The sequence below is a fragment of the Saccostrea cucullata genome, unplaced genomic scaffold (assembly GCF_032062105.1).
Source record: "Saccostrea cucullata isolate Sc308-1 unplaced genomic scaffold, CSIRO_AGI_Scuc_v1 ctg242, whole genome shotgun sequence".
Classification (NCBI taxonomy): domain Eukaryota; kingdom Metazoa; phylum Mollusca; class Bivalvia; order Ostreida; family Ostreidae; genus Saccostrea; species Saccostrea cuccullata.
In genome coordinates, this window is record NW_026927731.1 from 35,718 (window position 1) to 53,911 (window position 18,194).

An 18,194-nucleotide genomic window follows, 5' to 3' on the forward strand; every position below is an offset into this window, starting at 1 on the left:
ATCACATTCTTTTTAATTTCACGTAAATATTCAACTAACTACTCGCGAAAAGAGTTTATAAAACATATATATTTTATTCACAGATAGCATTGCTATATTGTAAATTGTGTACTACTGTTTCACACTGAATTCAAAATTAACGATATATCAGTATAACCAATGTTTTTTGGAAAATTTTTAACTTCTTTCAAGCTTGGAAAAGCACGGCAAGTTAGTCTAAGCGAGATAACTCTAAAATTTTGAAAACCTGTACACGAAAATAAGGAGTTGTCTCTCTTGTTAAACTTAGAAAAATAGCTTTTTCTGACTAAATAGAACCCTTTCACGGCCTAAAGAGGTTTCATGCATGCAGATAATTTTGTATTCTATAAAATAAAACTTTCCGACAAATTCGAAATTATATGTAACAAAACAACCAGCTCAAAAGGCATTTGCATCTTTTTCCTGACTGTACTGTAAGCGCATGACTAATGTACAGTTTGTCCGTTCGTCTTTGTGTTCACCTGGAATTTTGGAATTTAGTGTTGTGGCACTCTTTGACCAGTTTTTAAACTTCTATTTCGTTTTACACAAACGAATTACATTCATGCTGTGTGAATATAAAGGCAGACTGTCCATTGACAGTTTCATAAGTTGAACAGTCAGGTTGATTTTAACATCTCTTTTCACAGTACATGTATATATTAGTATTCAGTACCTCTGCATTTTGCCAAGACCTGCAGTTTTTGATGTTGATGTCTATGAAAAGAAAATTAAAGACCCCCAACCTCGAGCTCCTTTCCAGAGAAACACATGGACAACTCTGCAATAGTCAGAAGATCAATGAATCTATGGAAAATTGGCTTAGAAAAATGCCCACTACTCATTTTTTAAATACTTTAACCATAATTATATATTCATGTATTCATATTACGGCAATGTAACAAAATGTTTTATAGCGAGAAGGCTTTCTGAGTTCCAGAACTATTGTCTTAATCAAATGTTTCACAATAAAATATGTTCAATTTACACACAAAAGAATTTTCTGCTTGGGGCAGGTTCTTTACATTTGTAGAAAAAAAAAATCCCTTTTTTGTGCATGTTCATGTTATCAAACTCGTCTTATACATGAAAATGAAATATATCTAAGGTATCGTGTTAAATGTAATGGCTACATTCTGACTGGAAGCTATTATACGATTTCAAGGAAGGGGAAGGATGGAATTTACTTCGTTAAAGGGGAACAACTCTTTAGCAAAGTTTAAAAAATAAAAATACCAGAGTTGTCTCTCTTTCATCAGTATCGATGCAAAATTCGAACACGCGATTACTTTTAAGAAATACGTGAATTTCCATTTGCTTGAAGAAATAACTACTTTAGGACAGAGATATGAAATGCATATATATCAAACGGATCGTAATAACTGTAATAACTATTGGTAGATATTTTAAACTGTATCAGGGAAAGAAAATATATTTTTCTTTGAAAGGCGAGACAACTCTTTTAGCCAAAAAAAAATTAAAATATTAATTTGAGTTGTCTCTCTTTCATCAGTAGAATGCAAATTTTGGTTATGGTACTTGTTTGTTATGTTGATAAGAAATAACTGCATTTAATTAAGAAAATACACGATATATGTGATGAAACAATTTAACATTCATAGGTTCATTAAAAAAAGTTGTGATTACACTTACGTTTCTGCCCCCCTCTCTCTCTCGCGCGCGCGTAGGTCCTACTCCAAATATTAATAAAATAAAATAAAGAGAGAGAGAGAGAGAGAGAGAGAGAGAGAGAGAGAGAGAAAATGGAACAAAAATAACACAATGTCCTTTTACAGTTTCCATTGTTTAGTTTGCAAATTAATTATATGCTGTGGGGAAAAAATCACAAATGTCGTAAGGAAAATTCACAAATGGTGTTGCATAGAGCAAATGTTCTTATGTATTTTCTTTATTTAAAAATACTTTTACAAATCACAGTATGTTTTATTTTATATACGGAAGTGTTTTTTTTTTTCTTTATAAAATTGCATGTTCATCGAAATAAAAGAAAAAAAATTAAATACATATACAATTATTTTACAGATATCGGGTAGCTGAATGTTTGTCTAGAGAAAATATTCCCTCCTTCCCTCTTAATTCCTGGATTTTGTTTGTTGGGTTCAAAATAATTAATTTACAAAAACGAATTTTTATTTTAAAAAAGCAGAAAATAATATTCGTTATCAATGTGAATATATTTTTTAAAGGCTGAAGGGGTCATACAATATTTTATAAAGGACATATGAACTAATAGAAATGTATGGGAGCATCTCTCATTTTCTCTTCACAAAGGGTTAAAAACTTATAGTAGCCTTCTTTTAAACTATCATGTGTTGTGGATTTCCAAAGACAGAGCAGGCATTAAAAATCGTGAAGAAATGTGGATCAAATCCCTTACAATTAATATTTCAGAATATTATTTATTTTGTGGTAATTCCAAATGGTGACAAAATGGACATAAAACCCAATCTTAACAGTGTTAAAAAAAAAAGGCAAATATACATTATCATGATGTAAATTTTGCAATTATCTCCCCAAATAAATTCAAAATATACATGATATATATATCATTATCAAATTATTGATTGAACAAAAAAAAATGCAAGTACAATGTATCGGATTTTAGCTTTACTAGTCCATCTACGATCTTTGTGTTGTTGCATTCAGAATAATGTCTTGATCCTTTTTTACACAATGAAGTCGAGAACAGGAAAAAATCACTTCATAGCTCTTAATTAAACTTTAATTTTTTACTTTTCAAAAGTATTGTTTTAAAATGATTGTATAAAGCACCAGAAATTACATGTTTCTTATAAAAAAAGAAAAAAATAATTATCCCACACCTAATAATACATGTTTATTATCAGGTACGATTTTTGTTCTTATAAGAAAAATGTTATGTCAAGTACCTGTGTGTAGACATATAACTGAATTTTTTTTACTCACATTCTTATCAAAAGAACAATTTCAAAATAAAATGTTTCCATTTCTAACTTTTTTTCTCTGTGATAACTCTTTGAAAGTTGTCGGAGTTGATTTTTTGATAATTCTGCTGGAATGTAAACTAGGCAGGTCAATAGGTCAGGAGCTATAAAGAGGCCTGATATGCTTGCGACAAATCTCGTGCGCATATGTCTCTGTGTCTGACGCTAAGGAGGACAAATATGCATGTAAATCTCATGCGACTGCCTTTGTGTTTGACGTCAGTGGGTGAGGACTATTGAAATTGGCATGGAAGTCCTTGTGTAATTTAAATCTATGTCTACATTTTTAAAGTCTAAATCTACAATTTTATTGTATGCTTCGCCCGTTATGCAAATTATCCCATGTTTCCCACTATTGTTGATACCCTGGCATACTATGCTAACTAGACAGTGATTGATTCCTTAAACGATTCCAACAGACATTCTTGTCATAGTCTTCATAATTCTATCTGTCATAAGTTCTTTGTAAATTGGATATGGTTTATGGAATCATAAAGCAGACACTCATTTTGGTGGAAAGGGGAGGGGGGACAAAATAAACAATTCATAAAAGTTTCAAACATGTCTAACACTGCCCTAACAAAAAAAAGTTAAAAATACAAGTTTTTTGACATTTTATTATTTCAAAGTAAAAAACAATAACAAAAATAACATTTTCTTGTATGTACAGCAAAATAAATAAATTATAACAACCTGAGATTAGAGTAGAAGTCTGATAATGACAATGGATGCATAGGAATTAATCAAATCAACTATATGGAAAAAATGTTTATAAGAAGTTTTGGATTATTCTTTTGTTTGGTATAAAATAAAGATTTGATTCAAAACATTTCCTCTGTTTTGTTGCATGGGATGAGAAAATGAAGCTGATGAAATGAGATCACAAGAGAGCAATATTATGTCCTATAGTTTGTCCTCGCTGTAGCCTGACAAAGGAGGTAACTTTGGTCTAAAAACAGAAAAACAAAATTTATATAAATATTAAAAGTTAGATATTTCTTTTTATTCTTTTTAAATCAAAAATATATCACTTTCAATGAAAAATACTAAAGTATGTCATAAAGTATTTACCCAAGCACCTGCTGAATTCTCTCCCTTGACTCGTCAGGTCCTGCAGTCTGAATCAGCTGTATTCTTTTCTAGTCTGCTGTAGTTCAGGTCTATTTTCAATAATGCACCAAAAACAAAATCCATTATCTCTGTTGGAATGTGGAGTCTTTCACATTTAAATCTGAAAGCACATTAACCAATGCAGTTAGTTTTAATACCAGATTTCTAAGCTGTAGTATTAAAATAGTTTTGAACAATAAGATTTAATAGCAGGGAACCTTCAATAAAGCATTTATAACACAAATCCTGCACTGATTACCCTATGTGGACAGCTTATTTTAATAGATATTATCTAAACTCCTATTGCTACAAATGCACATTTTCTAATATTGCATTTATGATTTAAAAAAGATTACTGACAGGTTATATATAATTTTAACCAATACACTGTATCCCTAGAAGCCAAGAAATAATATATCTGTCTACAGTTTAGAGACAAAAATGTTTTTTAAAGCTTGTAAGCAATTTGCAAAGTCAAAAATCAACAAAATCTGCATCAATTCACCAATACTGGTTTTCTATAGAATTACCAAAAAATGCTCCTCTACACTGTCATTAAATGAAGTCCCTCCCCCCTCCCTCAACTTTAACAGACTACAACTGACCTGTTAACGCCTCCCTGTGATGACTAGATCTGAACACTGGCCCTGTGGACATCCTCCATACTCCCGCCCCTTCCACTGTCTGACACAGTTACCTCCCCTGAACCATCACTGATTGAGTCCTCAACACCGGGTTTCTGCTGGGACAGATAGTGTCTGTTCTGAAACAAATAAAAGTATAGTTAGATTGCATCAATGGATTCCAAGTATTTTTCTTTTATTTATTTCCTATATTTTTTTTTTCTAATTCTACCTACAGATGAATAAGAAGAACAAAGGAAATTTAAAATAAAAACTTTTCAACTAAAAAGAACGATTAAAAGGAATTAAAGGCAAATTCTTCTTTTCCTCAATTTAAGGTCTTCAAAAATTATTTTACTCCTAAAGACTTTTTTAGGAAAAGCAACGTAATCTGTGAAAAGCCAAAAACCAAGAATAAAAAAAACATGATCAGATACTAATCAAATAAGAACAAATTCCCAAACTATTCTGTTGTATGAACATCATGTAAAGAACACCTCAATTTGTCCAAACTCACAAGGATTAACTTTGTTCTTTTGTGACACATAGCACTTAATCAAAACCCAGAATACAAGCCTAGATACCCCAAACACTTTGAAGTCCTGCTGGTAAAATTAGCCATTTTCTGCAAACCTGACAAAGGTTGCTGGGTGTGCAGTTTGGACCTGCAATGTGGCATTTGACCGATTCTGTCCCTCCCCAAGGTGTGATGACAAAAGTCACCTGTTGGTTTGGGAACAGCCAATACTTGGGAACATTCTGTCAGATGACCTTTTTATGTGACACAATCCGCTTCCCTTTCTTTCCATCAGACAGAAATTCACAGCTTTCTGTCCAGATCTTTTTACAATGTTCTAATCATGCCAATTTTTTTTTAATCAGTCCATCTGTATTTTTTTGTTAAATCCAATTTACCCTCTAAATTGCCTCCTACCAAGGACAAAGCAGTTTGAATGAAAATCCATTGCTGTCCAATGTACCCTTTAATACATTACAAAATCAACATCATCTAATACTAATCAAAATAACTGAGATAAAATGCCGGGGTATTCCCTATTTACTTTCCCTATGCATTGCGTAACATTATTTCCGCATGAACTGACCACAAATACCCCCACACCTCGACCCTGGATCGCTGCCATCTTCAGAGTCACCGAGGTGTCTCCATACTTGTTTTATCTTGGATCTAGGGGGGAGATTATGCCTGAATGTCCACTTATAGAGGATCAGCCTCACTGATTCTACAGGACAGTCAATACTTGTTTAGTATCTGTTATATGGTGCTTCAGTTGACATTGCCATTCAAAACTTTCCAGTAATATTTAACAATTGACACTAAATTGACACCACCAATATTTACAGTGGATTCATATTTTGCAAACATGTGGCAGGTATTGGGTATCAAATTTCTTGCATATTAAACCAAACTCTATCATACATTTAAATTATTCTGTCAAGAAACACATTGTACATGTAATTTACATGTAGGTAATAGAGAAACCAAATTATTCATATTTTGAAATGAAAAAAATATTTAGTCAGGAAATACATGTTGATATCTTCAATATTCCTTTTTTAAAATCCCTTGAAAATGGACGGAACCTTTGCTTACCTCGTCAGGGTGGTACATGAGTGGTTTATTGTAGTTTTTGATGAGTTTGTGGTGGAAGTTGATGGAAGCCATTCTGTTTAACTCCTCCTGGTGAAGATCTGATGGCTTCTTCTCTCTCCTCGGGCGAGGTGGGGGCGTGTCTTCTGGCTACAAAAAAATAACAGGAGCAATTTATTTTACATGTTCTCAGACAATTCATATTTCCTATTCCTGAATACTCTACTGAAAAATAATGAAAGTTGAAGATTTTTGACTAAATCAAATAAAGAAACTTTTTTTTTTATCTTCCACTAATAAATGCCTTGTAGATTAACATAACTGAGGTTGTTAATCTCTGTAATTTGCCTTTTATGTCTATTAAATTCATTAATTTAAAACAGATTAAATCATTAAGTAAATGAATTTTCATTGATTTTCTGTCGATAACTGGAATCAGGGCTGGTGATTATTCAGAGAGCGGTTAATAGCGGGGTAGGACACAGGTGTGCATGTTTACATGGCAACCAATGCACCACTCAGCTATGGGCTTTCTTTGTGATGATTAAAATTTGGACATAATCATTCACAAAAGATGTTCAATATTAAAGCCTAAATCAATATTAGCTGGCCCAAATTTTAGTTGACCACCATTAGTCTCTAAGAGAAGAATGATATCAGTTTTTGGTACAAGGGACCTATCTGTAAACAACAAACTAGACATGATATCCTCCGATACATGGTCTCTAATCCTATTCTCAAACAACCACACTCAAGTTTAAACAAATTGTCTTTCTATACATCTTTCAAAATGAAGAAAAAACCTGGTAATGAACCAGTTAAGCAGTTAATCACAATGTAATTTGAATTTTGTAGAAGCAAAGGGCCAAGACAGGGGTAGAAATTTATACACCTTTATCTTTTAAGGAAGAATAGAGCATTATCAGGATCAAACAAAAGTTTTAACAGATTACCTAAATACATCACAAGTCCAAGTCTTTTAGCTAATATTCGTTATTGAGGGGTAGGAGAGTGACAATATAATTATAGAAACCTGATCATGCCCGGCACGTTAAAGGGGCTACATTTCATTTTAATCAGTTTTACGTATCAACACGGAGATTTCAGAACCTAGTATCAATGATGATCTTGACAAAATCAAACACTGACTTTCCGCTATCTGAGTGTTGTGTAAGGATATGCTTTATATAGTGTTTTTATCAAGGTATTTTGAACATTTTTAGTGAAGAAATATCTTGTAATATATTTTAGGTATACCTGGCATTTCACACACATCTAGTCCTAATGCACTGACTATTAATGTACTAAACTATTTTTTTCAATTGAAACTGTGTGAAATTTTCAATTTTTAATAAACTTTTCTATCTTTAAATTACTAATGAACAAAATATGTATCAGAAATTTAAAATTAAATTTAGTTGAAAATTTATCATTTTTACAGGTAAATTACCAAATTCATAATCTCCTTTCAAAAGGAAGTTATAGCAGTCAGTTACCCATTAGTTAGTGTGTTTCATTCTGACTTGTTGTGGGACAAGTGTTTTGTCACAAGGAAGGAGGATGTTACATGCTATTGTTTGGTTACTGCCCAGAAGGTGTGGTTACAAATGGCTCCCAAAACAACATTACAACATCACAGCTAATTAACATTGTACACTCGGAGATAATTACTTGTTCAACATACATTTTGTTTGTTCTTTAAATTATTCATGTTAAAAGGGAAGAGAAAAATCAATGCAATTTAAAAATTTTACTTCTAACTTTTGTGGCTTTATGATTATTTCTTAATTTTTACAAAAATCTTTAAATAATGCACTGCCCAAATATGTAATAACATACGGATCAATTTCTCTGATTAGTAGATCTAATATTAATGGTGTTTTACAGTAAAACAGATATATACCTTCATGGATTCTTGAAAACATAAAGGTAATTAATTTTTTATCCCCAAAGATTAGATGAACAATTCTTTGACTCTATAAATCAACTTACCTGACTGTTGTATGGAGAATGATGCTGATTTGCATAGATGTGTTGATTGGTGGTTACAAAGTTATTAGGACCAACATCTCGACCAATCATAAAAATTCCTGAATCCTGTTGATCATCGGATGAGAAACTCACTTTCTTCACTTCCTGAGATGTGAGATTATTATTGTCTGTGAGATAAGTCTTGTGAGAATTTTCTCGAGTCAGGCAAGATTTTTTAGAGTTATATTGCACAGAGTCTGGAAGCTGAAATTCATGTTGATTACTTGACTCAACATTTGTAAATCTTTTACGCTTATTATTGTCCATCCTCCTAATTAGAAAAATGGTCACTATAATGGCTAATGACAGCACAATTGTCACACAGGCAATGGTAATAGCTATTAGCACATTCTGTCCAATTTTCTGTTCTGCCACTGTTGGAATAGCGTGATATTCCACAAATAGTCTCACCTCTACTCCCGTTTTCAGCGGCACTTTACCCTGGTCTGATACATCAATAAACAGAGAAAACTCTTTGATATCAAAACTCTCTATCTTCCTGGATAAATAGATTTGTCCAGATTTTGAATCAATGTAGAACAGGTTGTCGTCGTCTCTTTTCACAATACTGTACTTCAGAGATCCATTTTCCCCCTCATCTTTGTCATACGCTTCCACTCGAGTGACAACAGAGTTGGGGATGGTGGTATGGGGTACCTTAACAGACTCGTTTCCTCGGGTGGGAAACTTAATCTGAGGGTATTCATCATTCTCGTCCAGGATGGTAACAGTCACAGTACAAGAGGTGTTTTTAGGAGAGACACCTCTATCAGTAGCCATCACAGACAGTACGTACCTTGAGGTGACTTCACGGTCCAGTCTTCTGTTAGTTTTTATCTCTCCTGTGGACGGATTGATAGAGAATGGAGTGTTCTGGTAGGTGAAAGGAATGGTGTACACAATGGCTGCATTAGAACCAATATCTTCATCTGTGGCAGCCACAGTGCCCAGAACAAAGTCAGCATCCCTATTTTCCATCACTTGAAATTCATAACTACTTTGGTTAAATGTAGGATACTCATCATTATCATCTTCAATGTTCAGTTTGACAGTCGCTGTAGCTGTCAGTGGTACAGGGGATCCATTATCAGCAGCATACACTTTAAACAATATGCTACTCTCAACCTCTCTGTCAAAACGCACCTTGGCTCTGATGATTCCAGTACTAGAATCTACATCAAATTTTGTACGAAAGTTTTGCTCAATGGAGTAGCGCACCTCAGCATTGCTTCCTTGATCACTGTCTGAGGCGGTGACCTTGGTGATCATCTGACCTGGGTCTTTGTTTTCTGTTATGGTAGCATTGTACAGTTCCCTGTCAAACTTCGGTTCATTATCATTCCTGTCTAGAACTTGTACAATAAAGCTCTCTGACTTGTTCTGTTTAGGTACACCTTCATCCTCACAGTAGACTTTCACAATGTACTCAATGTTTTCCTCTCGGTCCAGTTCATTTGACACTATGACTTTATACTCTGTGTTGGAGAGGTTGTGAAGTTGGAATTTAGGATGGTCTATTGTACATTTCACCTGGCCATTCTTACCAGTGTCTTTGTCGACAACAGCCACGTAGGCAATAACTGTTCCTCTGTTGGAACTTTCACTGACTTTGCCCCCAGATAACAGGTTGATGTTGATTTCTGGAGCATGGTTGTTGACATCCACAACATGAATGTTGATAAAAGCCTGGCTGCTAAGAGGTGGGGATCCATGGTCCAATGCTGACACTACAATCCTGTGAGGTTCTCCAGAGGTGAAGGTCAACTGTTGAATGACCTTGACCTCTCCTGTACTGTTATTTATTGAAAATAACTTCTGACTTTCACCATTTGGATTCGACGAAAAACGATACTCAACAATACCATTTGGTCCCGAATCATCATCAGATGCAGACACTTTAATGATGTTAGTACCTACTGCAATATCCTCCTGTATTGTCACATTGTACTGTGAATAGCTAAATCGTGGCTTGTTGTCATTTATATCTGCCACTGCAATGTTAATTGTCATGGTGCTGGACCTTTGTGGAAGGCCGCCATCTTTGGCCACTAGGTAAATACGATAAGATCTCAACTTTTCTCTGTCTAGTTTCTTATTAAGCACCAAATTTACTTCCAAACTCTCATCAATTTTGCGGCTAAGTAACAATCCAAATGCGCTACTGGGTGGTTCCAGAACATAGGTTTTCAAAGAATTATTTTCCCCCATGTCTCTGTCTAATGCAGTAGGAAGTGGAAATGTGGCATTAATGGCAGTGTCCTCTGGTATTGAGAGGGAGGTAGAGTTCATTGGAAATAATGGTGAATTGTCATTTCTGTCTATGATGGAGACATTTACATTGATAGTTCTGAAAAAAGTTCCACTATTAGCACCAATCCTTAGAGATAGAACACATACTTTCATGAAAGGACATATGGTCTCCCTGTCAAGTTTTGATTTGGTTTTTAGTTCCCCTGTATTTTCATCGATTTGAAAATAATCACTGTTGGCTGAGTTGCTGCCCACACTAAGAAAGCTGTATTTGACATTGGCAAGAATGATTGGGTCAGTTGTGGAAGTGAGGTTGCTGTCATCTGCAACATTGCCAAGGAATACAGGAGGTAAAACTTCTTCTGTTGTGATGTAAGCAACACTCTGGCAATAGCAACACGAGATCCAGAAAAACACAAGAACTAAACTGGGCAAGATGGAGGCCATGATTGATTTCTTTTGTTCAAATTGCTAAATTAATGGTGTTGATCAATTATTAACAAAGTCTCACATTCAGTCATGTCATGTTGCCTTTCTGCTGACTTCACCAAATGACAGACCATCAAAACACTGACATTTATAAGCCTTTCAGTTTTCCTCTGGGACTAATGTTGCATCACAAAATAAACACAAATGGAAAATCTCTTCTATAAATTCTCCATGATTCAGTGTGGCTAATTTTCGGTAATCCAATTGTTATGTTGGTGAATTAAAGGCAAAATGGATTGTTTCCACTCCTCTGCTCCAAGAATTTTGAATCTACAAAATAAGAAAAGCAATTGAAGGAAAATATTGACATTTCTGGTTGGACTTGTGACATAAGGTTGGATAGCATGAAGACGGTAATCACAGGCTGATTGCAGAACACCTGAGGAAAAATTCCCTATCTAACATCATCTGTCTACTTCACTCAAGCAGTATTTCAATATTTTGATGAAAAAATCTTTTAAGTTCCCAACTGTTTTTCCCCTTATGCATTCTTGCATGTGTGGAAATTGAATTAGATTACGATATATCTGATTATAAAATCAAAGTGGGCATGATTTACTTAGACTTCTTCAATACTAAGTGACTTTATAGATTTCTTCACTGATAAATAAACATCCTGAGTCATTATTGAAACATCCTTTTGTCAGAAAGGTATTACAGTTAAAAGTCCCAATGCCTTTATTTTTGTTTTTCTACATTATTGTGAAAATTAATCTTTACAAAATCTCTTCAGGGAGGACAAGTATAAACTTAAAAGAAAAGAAGTTGTGTTAGTAATGGTTGAAAGTAAAGGCTATTTTGCATATAAGGTAATAAAATAAAATTCAATAAAAATTTCAAAGCTTTTTCTCCTTTGAACCATATGTTGAAAAAAAAAGTGGTGAATTTGTGTATTAATATTATTTGGATGACACTATATATGGAATATTCAAATGCAAATAACATTTCTGGCATTCAAATGTGACAATCAACAATAATTATATAATGGAAAATATATATCATTCTTATAAAAAAAAAGTGTCAAAGTCCAAAAATATATAAGCATGTACATATTTTCTTTGTAAATGGTATTTCTTTCAATAATCCAAAAATTAGAAATTATTTAAATATTTGCACTATAGCTGGTATCAAATTTTATAGAGCTATTTTCTTAAAATGCTTTTCATATCTTATATATGAGAAATAAAATTATTTAATCATACAAATAATTATTAAAACCTTTTAAAATTTCCAGTATTAACTTTGAATTGCTCTATTTCTTTTTTATTTCGATATATTAATTAATTTTAATATGGTTTAGAATTTGATAAAATCATGATTTTCATACATGACTTCAATAAAAAAAATATATGGAGATTTAATTAACCTAAGTGCAATTAAAAAAGGACCACTAAATGAAAATTAAAATATCAAGAACTTCCTATGAATTTAAAGAGAATATTTGATTAAAAACTGGATGCATACCTCTTCCACTTTGACAAAGATAAACAAAAATATCCCCTCCACTTCAGAAAACAAAAAACAAATAAATCCTAAGTGTTCATCATGAAGACAGACTCTGAGTTGATACAGGTAAGGCCTGGGTATAGTGATACAGGTATAAGGCCTGTGTATAATGGTACCTGTCTATACTACTGATCTCCCAACACACACCTAGTCACACTTTAACCTGATCAACAATACCGCCTATCCACCAATCAAATCGCTCCGTTCCACCGCCCCTCAGCTATCCTCTTATCTTATCATGTCAATGTACCCCTTTGCTAATTTTTAAGAATTCTGAGTGAAGGTTTCTATGTTTTTTGTTGTTTTTGATGTCTTGATAGCTGACTGGTTTGTTGTTTTTTCACTATGAAGGTGACACTGACATTTTTGGGTAGATAATTACATATGTTTCTAAAAACTTCATCCTCTCTCTGTCAACACAGTGGCATTTTACAAGGACATGTAAATTTGGCATTGGATTAAAATAAATAAAACAGAATTTACACTTCATTTAATGTCTTTATAATTATGTAAAGGAAGCAATGGAATTCAATCATCATGTTTTATCAACATTTTCTGTAATACAGAATGACAAGTTTACGACTTTTCAATTTTAAATTGAATTTCTTTCATTGATGAAAATTTAAGATAAATTGAACCAAAAATATTTATAATAATACCTTTATTTAAACATGCAACAATTTTCAACATTCAAACAAAAATTTTGAATGAAAATTTTGACATATCTGTTAAAATTTTAATTACAGTTATTAGAAGAAACTATGGTTAAAATGTCTTTAGGATATGATTTTTAATCAATGAAATTGTACAGCAATAAAATATTGATTATTACATGCTGTAGTAGCTTTTAAAAGCACATGAAAACAGATGATAATGTTTGTTTCTGATAATCAGTGGCTTCCTTGTACCACTGTCCATAAATCATAAAATTACAATTAATTTAATGTTAACATCATATTCTACATCTACAAAGATGGATTATTTAACATGCTGATAAAAGATACTTCAAAGTTGTTTAAAGGCATTTTTTTTTTAAATCTAGAACACGATTGGTTGTGCATTTTATGGTGTTTTTTTTTTTTTAATTATAATAAGGAAAAAATAACACCAAACAAAAATATATGGAAACATTTTAACAAATTAACATCTCAAAACTTGTAAAAGATGTTGGTACCAACCTCTCCAATAGTAAGCTTCCTCATGGAGGAAAAATTTGATTAAAAATAAAAAAATAACATAAAATTCTACAATTGAAAATATGTATCTAACCTTTTTAATCGTATGAATTTTAATTATTTAAGGAAGTTTATAGTCATACCTTATTTATCTGTGTTTGAAGACTAGATTTTATCTGTTCCAACATCCGCTCTCCCAAAATTTGATCAAATATTGATCATTTCTTTTTCATACAGTAAAGTTTTCTTTAACAATGTTTAGCAAGGGTCAACTAGTATCCTTACGCTTTCTTAGATAATGACACTTTTTTCTCTGTCCCCTGTTTATTTTGGATTGTTAATTAAACATTGCACATGTTTATATCTAAAAAATGTGACAATGGACTCTGTAGTTGGAGTGTGTGTCCAACTCAAGATGTTTATTCAGTGATTTACTTAAATACAAGTCTTTAATGCCATTTAACAGCCCACTCATACACAACATGCTGTTCCTCTCGCTTTCATTGTCCTGACAATTAGCTCACACTGTGCTGTGTTGTTTTACCAATTATTATTTGGGATAATTACACACCTGTTCAGGTGATAGGTTTACTTAGGACCAATCTGTTTCAATGTATGAAAGTCTTTGATGTCTTTTTTGGTCAAACAATTATCCTTATGGTCTTAAAGTCTTATGGTGCTTAACTGTTAATTAGTAAAACACTACATCAGTTATACTAAGTTAATTGATATTAACACAGTTACACAAATAAACAAAAAATCTCAGCAAATTTTTAATGTGTCCTTAAAGTGTAACACTTTGGAAAAATGTATGATACATGATATATGTATTTCCCCCTAAACCTTGATCTGTTGACTTCAAATATTATCTGAATATTAATGAAGTAAATTGTTAGCAACATCTGCAACCATGCACATAAAAAATTCTGTATATTTGTACATATAAAGTCTATACTTTGTATATTAAACCTGTTCGCTTTTTGTATTTTTTGAATATAAACAAATAACATACTGTATGTAAGTTGGAATGAAAAAAATATGGCTTTTGAGGTCATTTTGGTGAAAAATGTTCACTGAAGATTTTTTAAAATGAAATATTTATAAAGAATTAACATTTTGAATGAAAGGTAATGTGAAAAAGCTTTCACCTACAGAGTTGATATATTTCTTCTGTCAATAAACACGACTGTCTATAGTGAGGGTGAATTATCGGAGCTGTATGGTGCCTGTGACTAATTAACTCTACATTAACGTGGTGGGGCACGGCACTGACCATCTTAACGGTGCCTAGGTAAACTTAATCGCCCCCGTGCCAGGTAAGTTCCGCAGTCGTTGATACCCTGACCATTATCATAGCCATGTCAATACCTCAAAGATACAGCTCATAGATACTATTATAATACAAATCTACCCCAAACCTGGCACAAGGATTAGTGCCGTACTCGAGGATTACTCGACCTCTTTCAAATGAAATGTCATTAAATGATAAAATCTCGATTTTCTGTGGTGAGAGGGCTGATGAAGAAGTATCAAAACCTTCAGTGAGAACGTGTAAAGGATTATAGCCAGGTTTTAAAATTTTAATTTTTCAATGAAGGGGTTTTAAAATACAATTTAACACCTATCATTAGATTATTAAAGAACTAAAAACCTTGAATTTGATGAAAAATTAGAAATAGCAATATGCTTTCAAGAAATTTAAATCCAAAATCTTGCATTAATATCCCATCACGTACCAGAGAATTGAATATCAATGCCGATGCTTTGAATATCAAGTAATAACCTGGGTGAAGCCCGGTCTATCTGCTATGACAGTCATTTATTATATTCTAAATATCAGTTCCACCTAATTCCTGTGATATGTGTAAATACATCCTATTACTAGCTTTACCTAAAGTCAATAAGAAAGTCCCGACAGAGAGAATAATTCCTGAATCTCAGCCCGGCAATCTCCAGAACAGTCCAAATGTCCAGTATCACAAACACCAGCGATCAATTTCAGTTTATCTCATTACCTGATATCGTATCCACCATTTGGGCTTTTAAGAAGAAAAACACCTTTTCAGAGCTAGTATCCTAATCTGTTTGTCCACATATTATAAATGCACTCTCAGATCTGGGAGCCTGTCAGTAAGTGTAAGCATTGCGATGATTTGGTCTGTTTTGGGGGATTATGAAGCAGAGATTACAGTATTTGCAGAAGTTTTCTGATCAAGGGAGCAATCATAATCTTACTTTTGAAAGCACGGGGTTTAATCCATGTTTGTAATCCACCGACAAGAGGGTTAAAACAAAATGTTCAAATTGTGGTCTGTTTTAATCCAGTTCTGAGTTGAATGGCACAGGTTTCCTCATTGGGCTTACCTCAAATTCAGTACAAGTATTGTCATCAATTTAAAAAAATATAAAATGACAGATTGAAGGGGGTTGAGTCATTGATCTACCATAAGTATCTTAATTTGAAGGAGAATTACAGATGATTGAATGGTCAAAAATGAATTATGAACCCGAAAATATGAATTTACTTAGGGAAAAAACATAATGCACAACGAATTCCTGTCTGCTTACTTAGATCTATGAGAGACTTTCAAGATCTCTGGAGCAATGAAAATTGATATGAAGCTTGTTTGAAGTAATGATATGTGTATTTAAATATTTAACTCTTTAAAAAAGTAAAATTACTTTCTCTAATATATCAATTATAATGAAATTTGCACACTTAAAATCACGACACATTACGATGACTGCCATGATAACACAGTGATTAAATTGTCAGCCATTTCCAAAAAAAGACATAATTTCATTTCTGATAAAGATCTGCAAATTTTAAATCAAGTGAAAAAAAAACATTAAATTCCATTGCAAAGATAATCATCAAACTTATGGTTCCAGTCGTTGGGGAAGCTAACATGCAAGTTTAAATCCACTGCACGAGGGGCCATGTCATCTATATATGGCAAAATGTAACAGATTGGCACCATAGAAATATCACGAAGATCTCCATGGTCTATATTTTCATGGTCTCAGCTTTTTGAATTCTTTGATTTTTCATTTCTTGACAGTTGGAATGTGGATGGAAAAGTGTCAAATGGAAAAGTGTTTTTCGATAACAATTTCAATTACATTGATATAATTGACTGACTTATAAATCCAGGGCCAATAAAATGGATTGCATGAGCAAGGGCCATTAAAACCATTTCTATTGACATGACTACTTTTACCTTTATTTATTGATGTCCATGCAAGTCAAGCAAATTAAGATCGAAATTACTAAGAAAAATCGCATACAAGCAAGAAACTGAATTGAAGATTGTTGCAAGTCGATGCTTGGCAGGCTGTGTTAGTCCATAGACTAAACATTTGTTATTTTATTGCATTTCCTGTCAGAAGTAAAGAGAAAAACTTCCATTTACAACATTTACCCTGTCAAGACCAACTTTTTGATACATTTCCCTCTCACACCATCAACAATGGGAACTGCAATTTTGCTTAAATTAATTTTTGTTTATTCCTACATGGAATTCAAGTTACCCTCATAAATGTAGGTTTCATGTTTCCCAAAGTCAAGCAAAATAAGTGACAATTTCAAATGGCACATAGAATTTATGTTCCAAGTTATCACACCTTCAGATCTGAAACCAGTAATTGTCTACTTTAAAGAAAAATAAAACCTATATCCTTTGATGCTGGTCAAATCAGAACTAGTAAGCCATGTTTGATTTTCTTCCCAGAGAGAAAAATAAAAAGATGGTCATTTCTCAACTTGACAAAAAAATAGTCGCACAACGCAAATCAATTTTAGACTTTCAGCCAGGTATGAAGGGACATGTCAATTTGATGTATGTTTTGTGGCTCAATCATCTTTGATAAAAGTTTGCTCGGTCAGCTCGAAATATTTCTAATTTCCAGAAAATTATGAGAGGTGTTGAAGCATAGAGGACCGTATGAAAATGTTGAAAGGTCCGAGAAAAATGGGCTTCCTTCATAATGATTTGCTTGGTTAGGCACAATTTTTATCATGCTGGTCCAATATTAAGAGCTTTAAGAAAGCAGTGAGTTGGCTAGAATTTATAAAATAACATGGTATTTTCCCCTAACAAAAAGAGAAAAATTGGGTGAAAAAAGTATACTTCTTTGAAATGAAGACCTTGCATACATCTGTTAAACAGAGCTTAAAATTGATCAAACTATGACGTGTTTATCATATCTTTCTTTGTCTAAACATGACACTTTTCTTTTGATAAGATATTTTAATTTGTAAAGTTACATTTTTCTTAATTTAAAGCTTTCACCCTAAGACACCTTGCGTGTTTAAAATCTAACCTTTCTTTGTTTGAGCCCCTAGAGATGTATCATACACCTTGATGTGCAGGTAAAACACAGTTAAATATTATAT

The 18,194-nt window shown here is 32.9% G+C and overlaps 1 protein-coding gene across 5 annotated transcripts in view; it reads right to left on the minus strand.

Annotated features, from left to right (window-relative positions):
• Positions 1-3,670: 3,670 nt before the first annotated feature.
• Positions 3,671-18,194, minus strand: part of LOC134275361 (protocadherin-11 X-linked-like) — a 28,864-nt gene continuing 14,340 nt past the window's right edge. Inside the window, exons 1-6 of one of the 5 annotated variants that reach the window (XM_062757637.1) lie at positions 15,690-15,833; positions 8,340-11,387; positions 6,351-6,497; positions 4,721-4,878; positions 4,077-4,236; positions 3,671-3,954 (exon numbers count right to left, since the gene is read on the minus strand). In XM_062757637.1, coding sequence (XP_062613621.1) covers positions 4,744-4,878; positions 6,351-6,497; positions 8,340-11,075 — 3,018 coding nt within the window. In that variant the 5' untranslated portion in view covers positions 11,076-11,387; positions 15,690-15,833 and the 3' untranslated portion in view covers positions 3,671-3,954; positions 4,077-4,236; positions 4,721-4,743. Of the gene's footprint in view, positions 3,955-4,076; positions 4,237-4,720; positions 4,879-6,350; positions 6,498-8,339; positions 11,388-12,581; positions 12,726-15,689; positions 15,834-18,194 lie in introns of those variants that run through there. The other 4 variants (XM_062757636.1, XM_062757635.1, XM_062757634.1 and 1 more) reach the window with 4 other exon arrangements.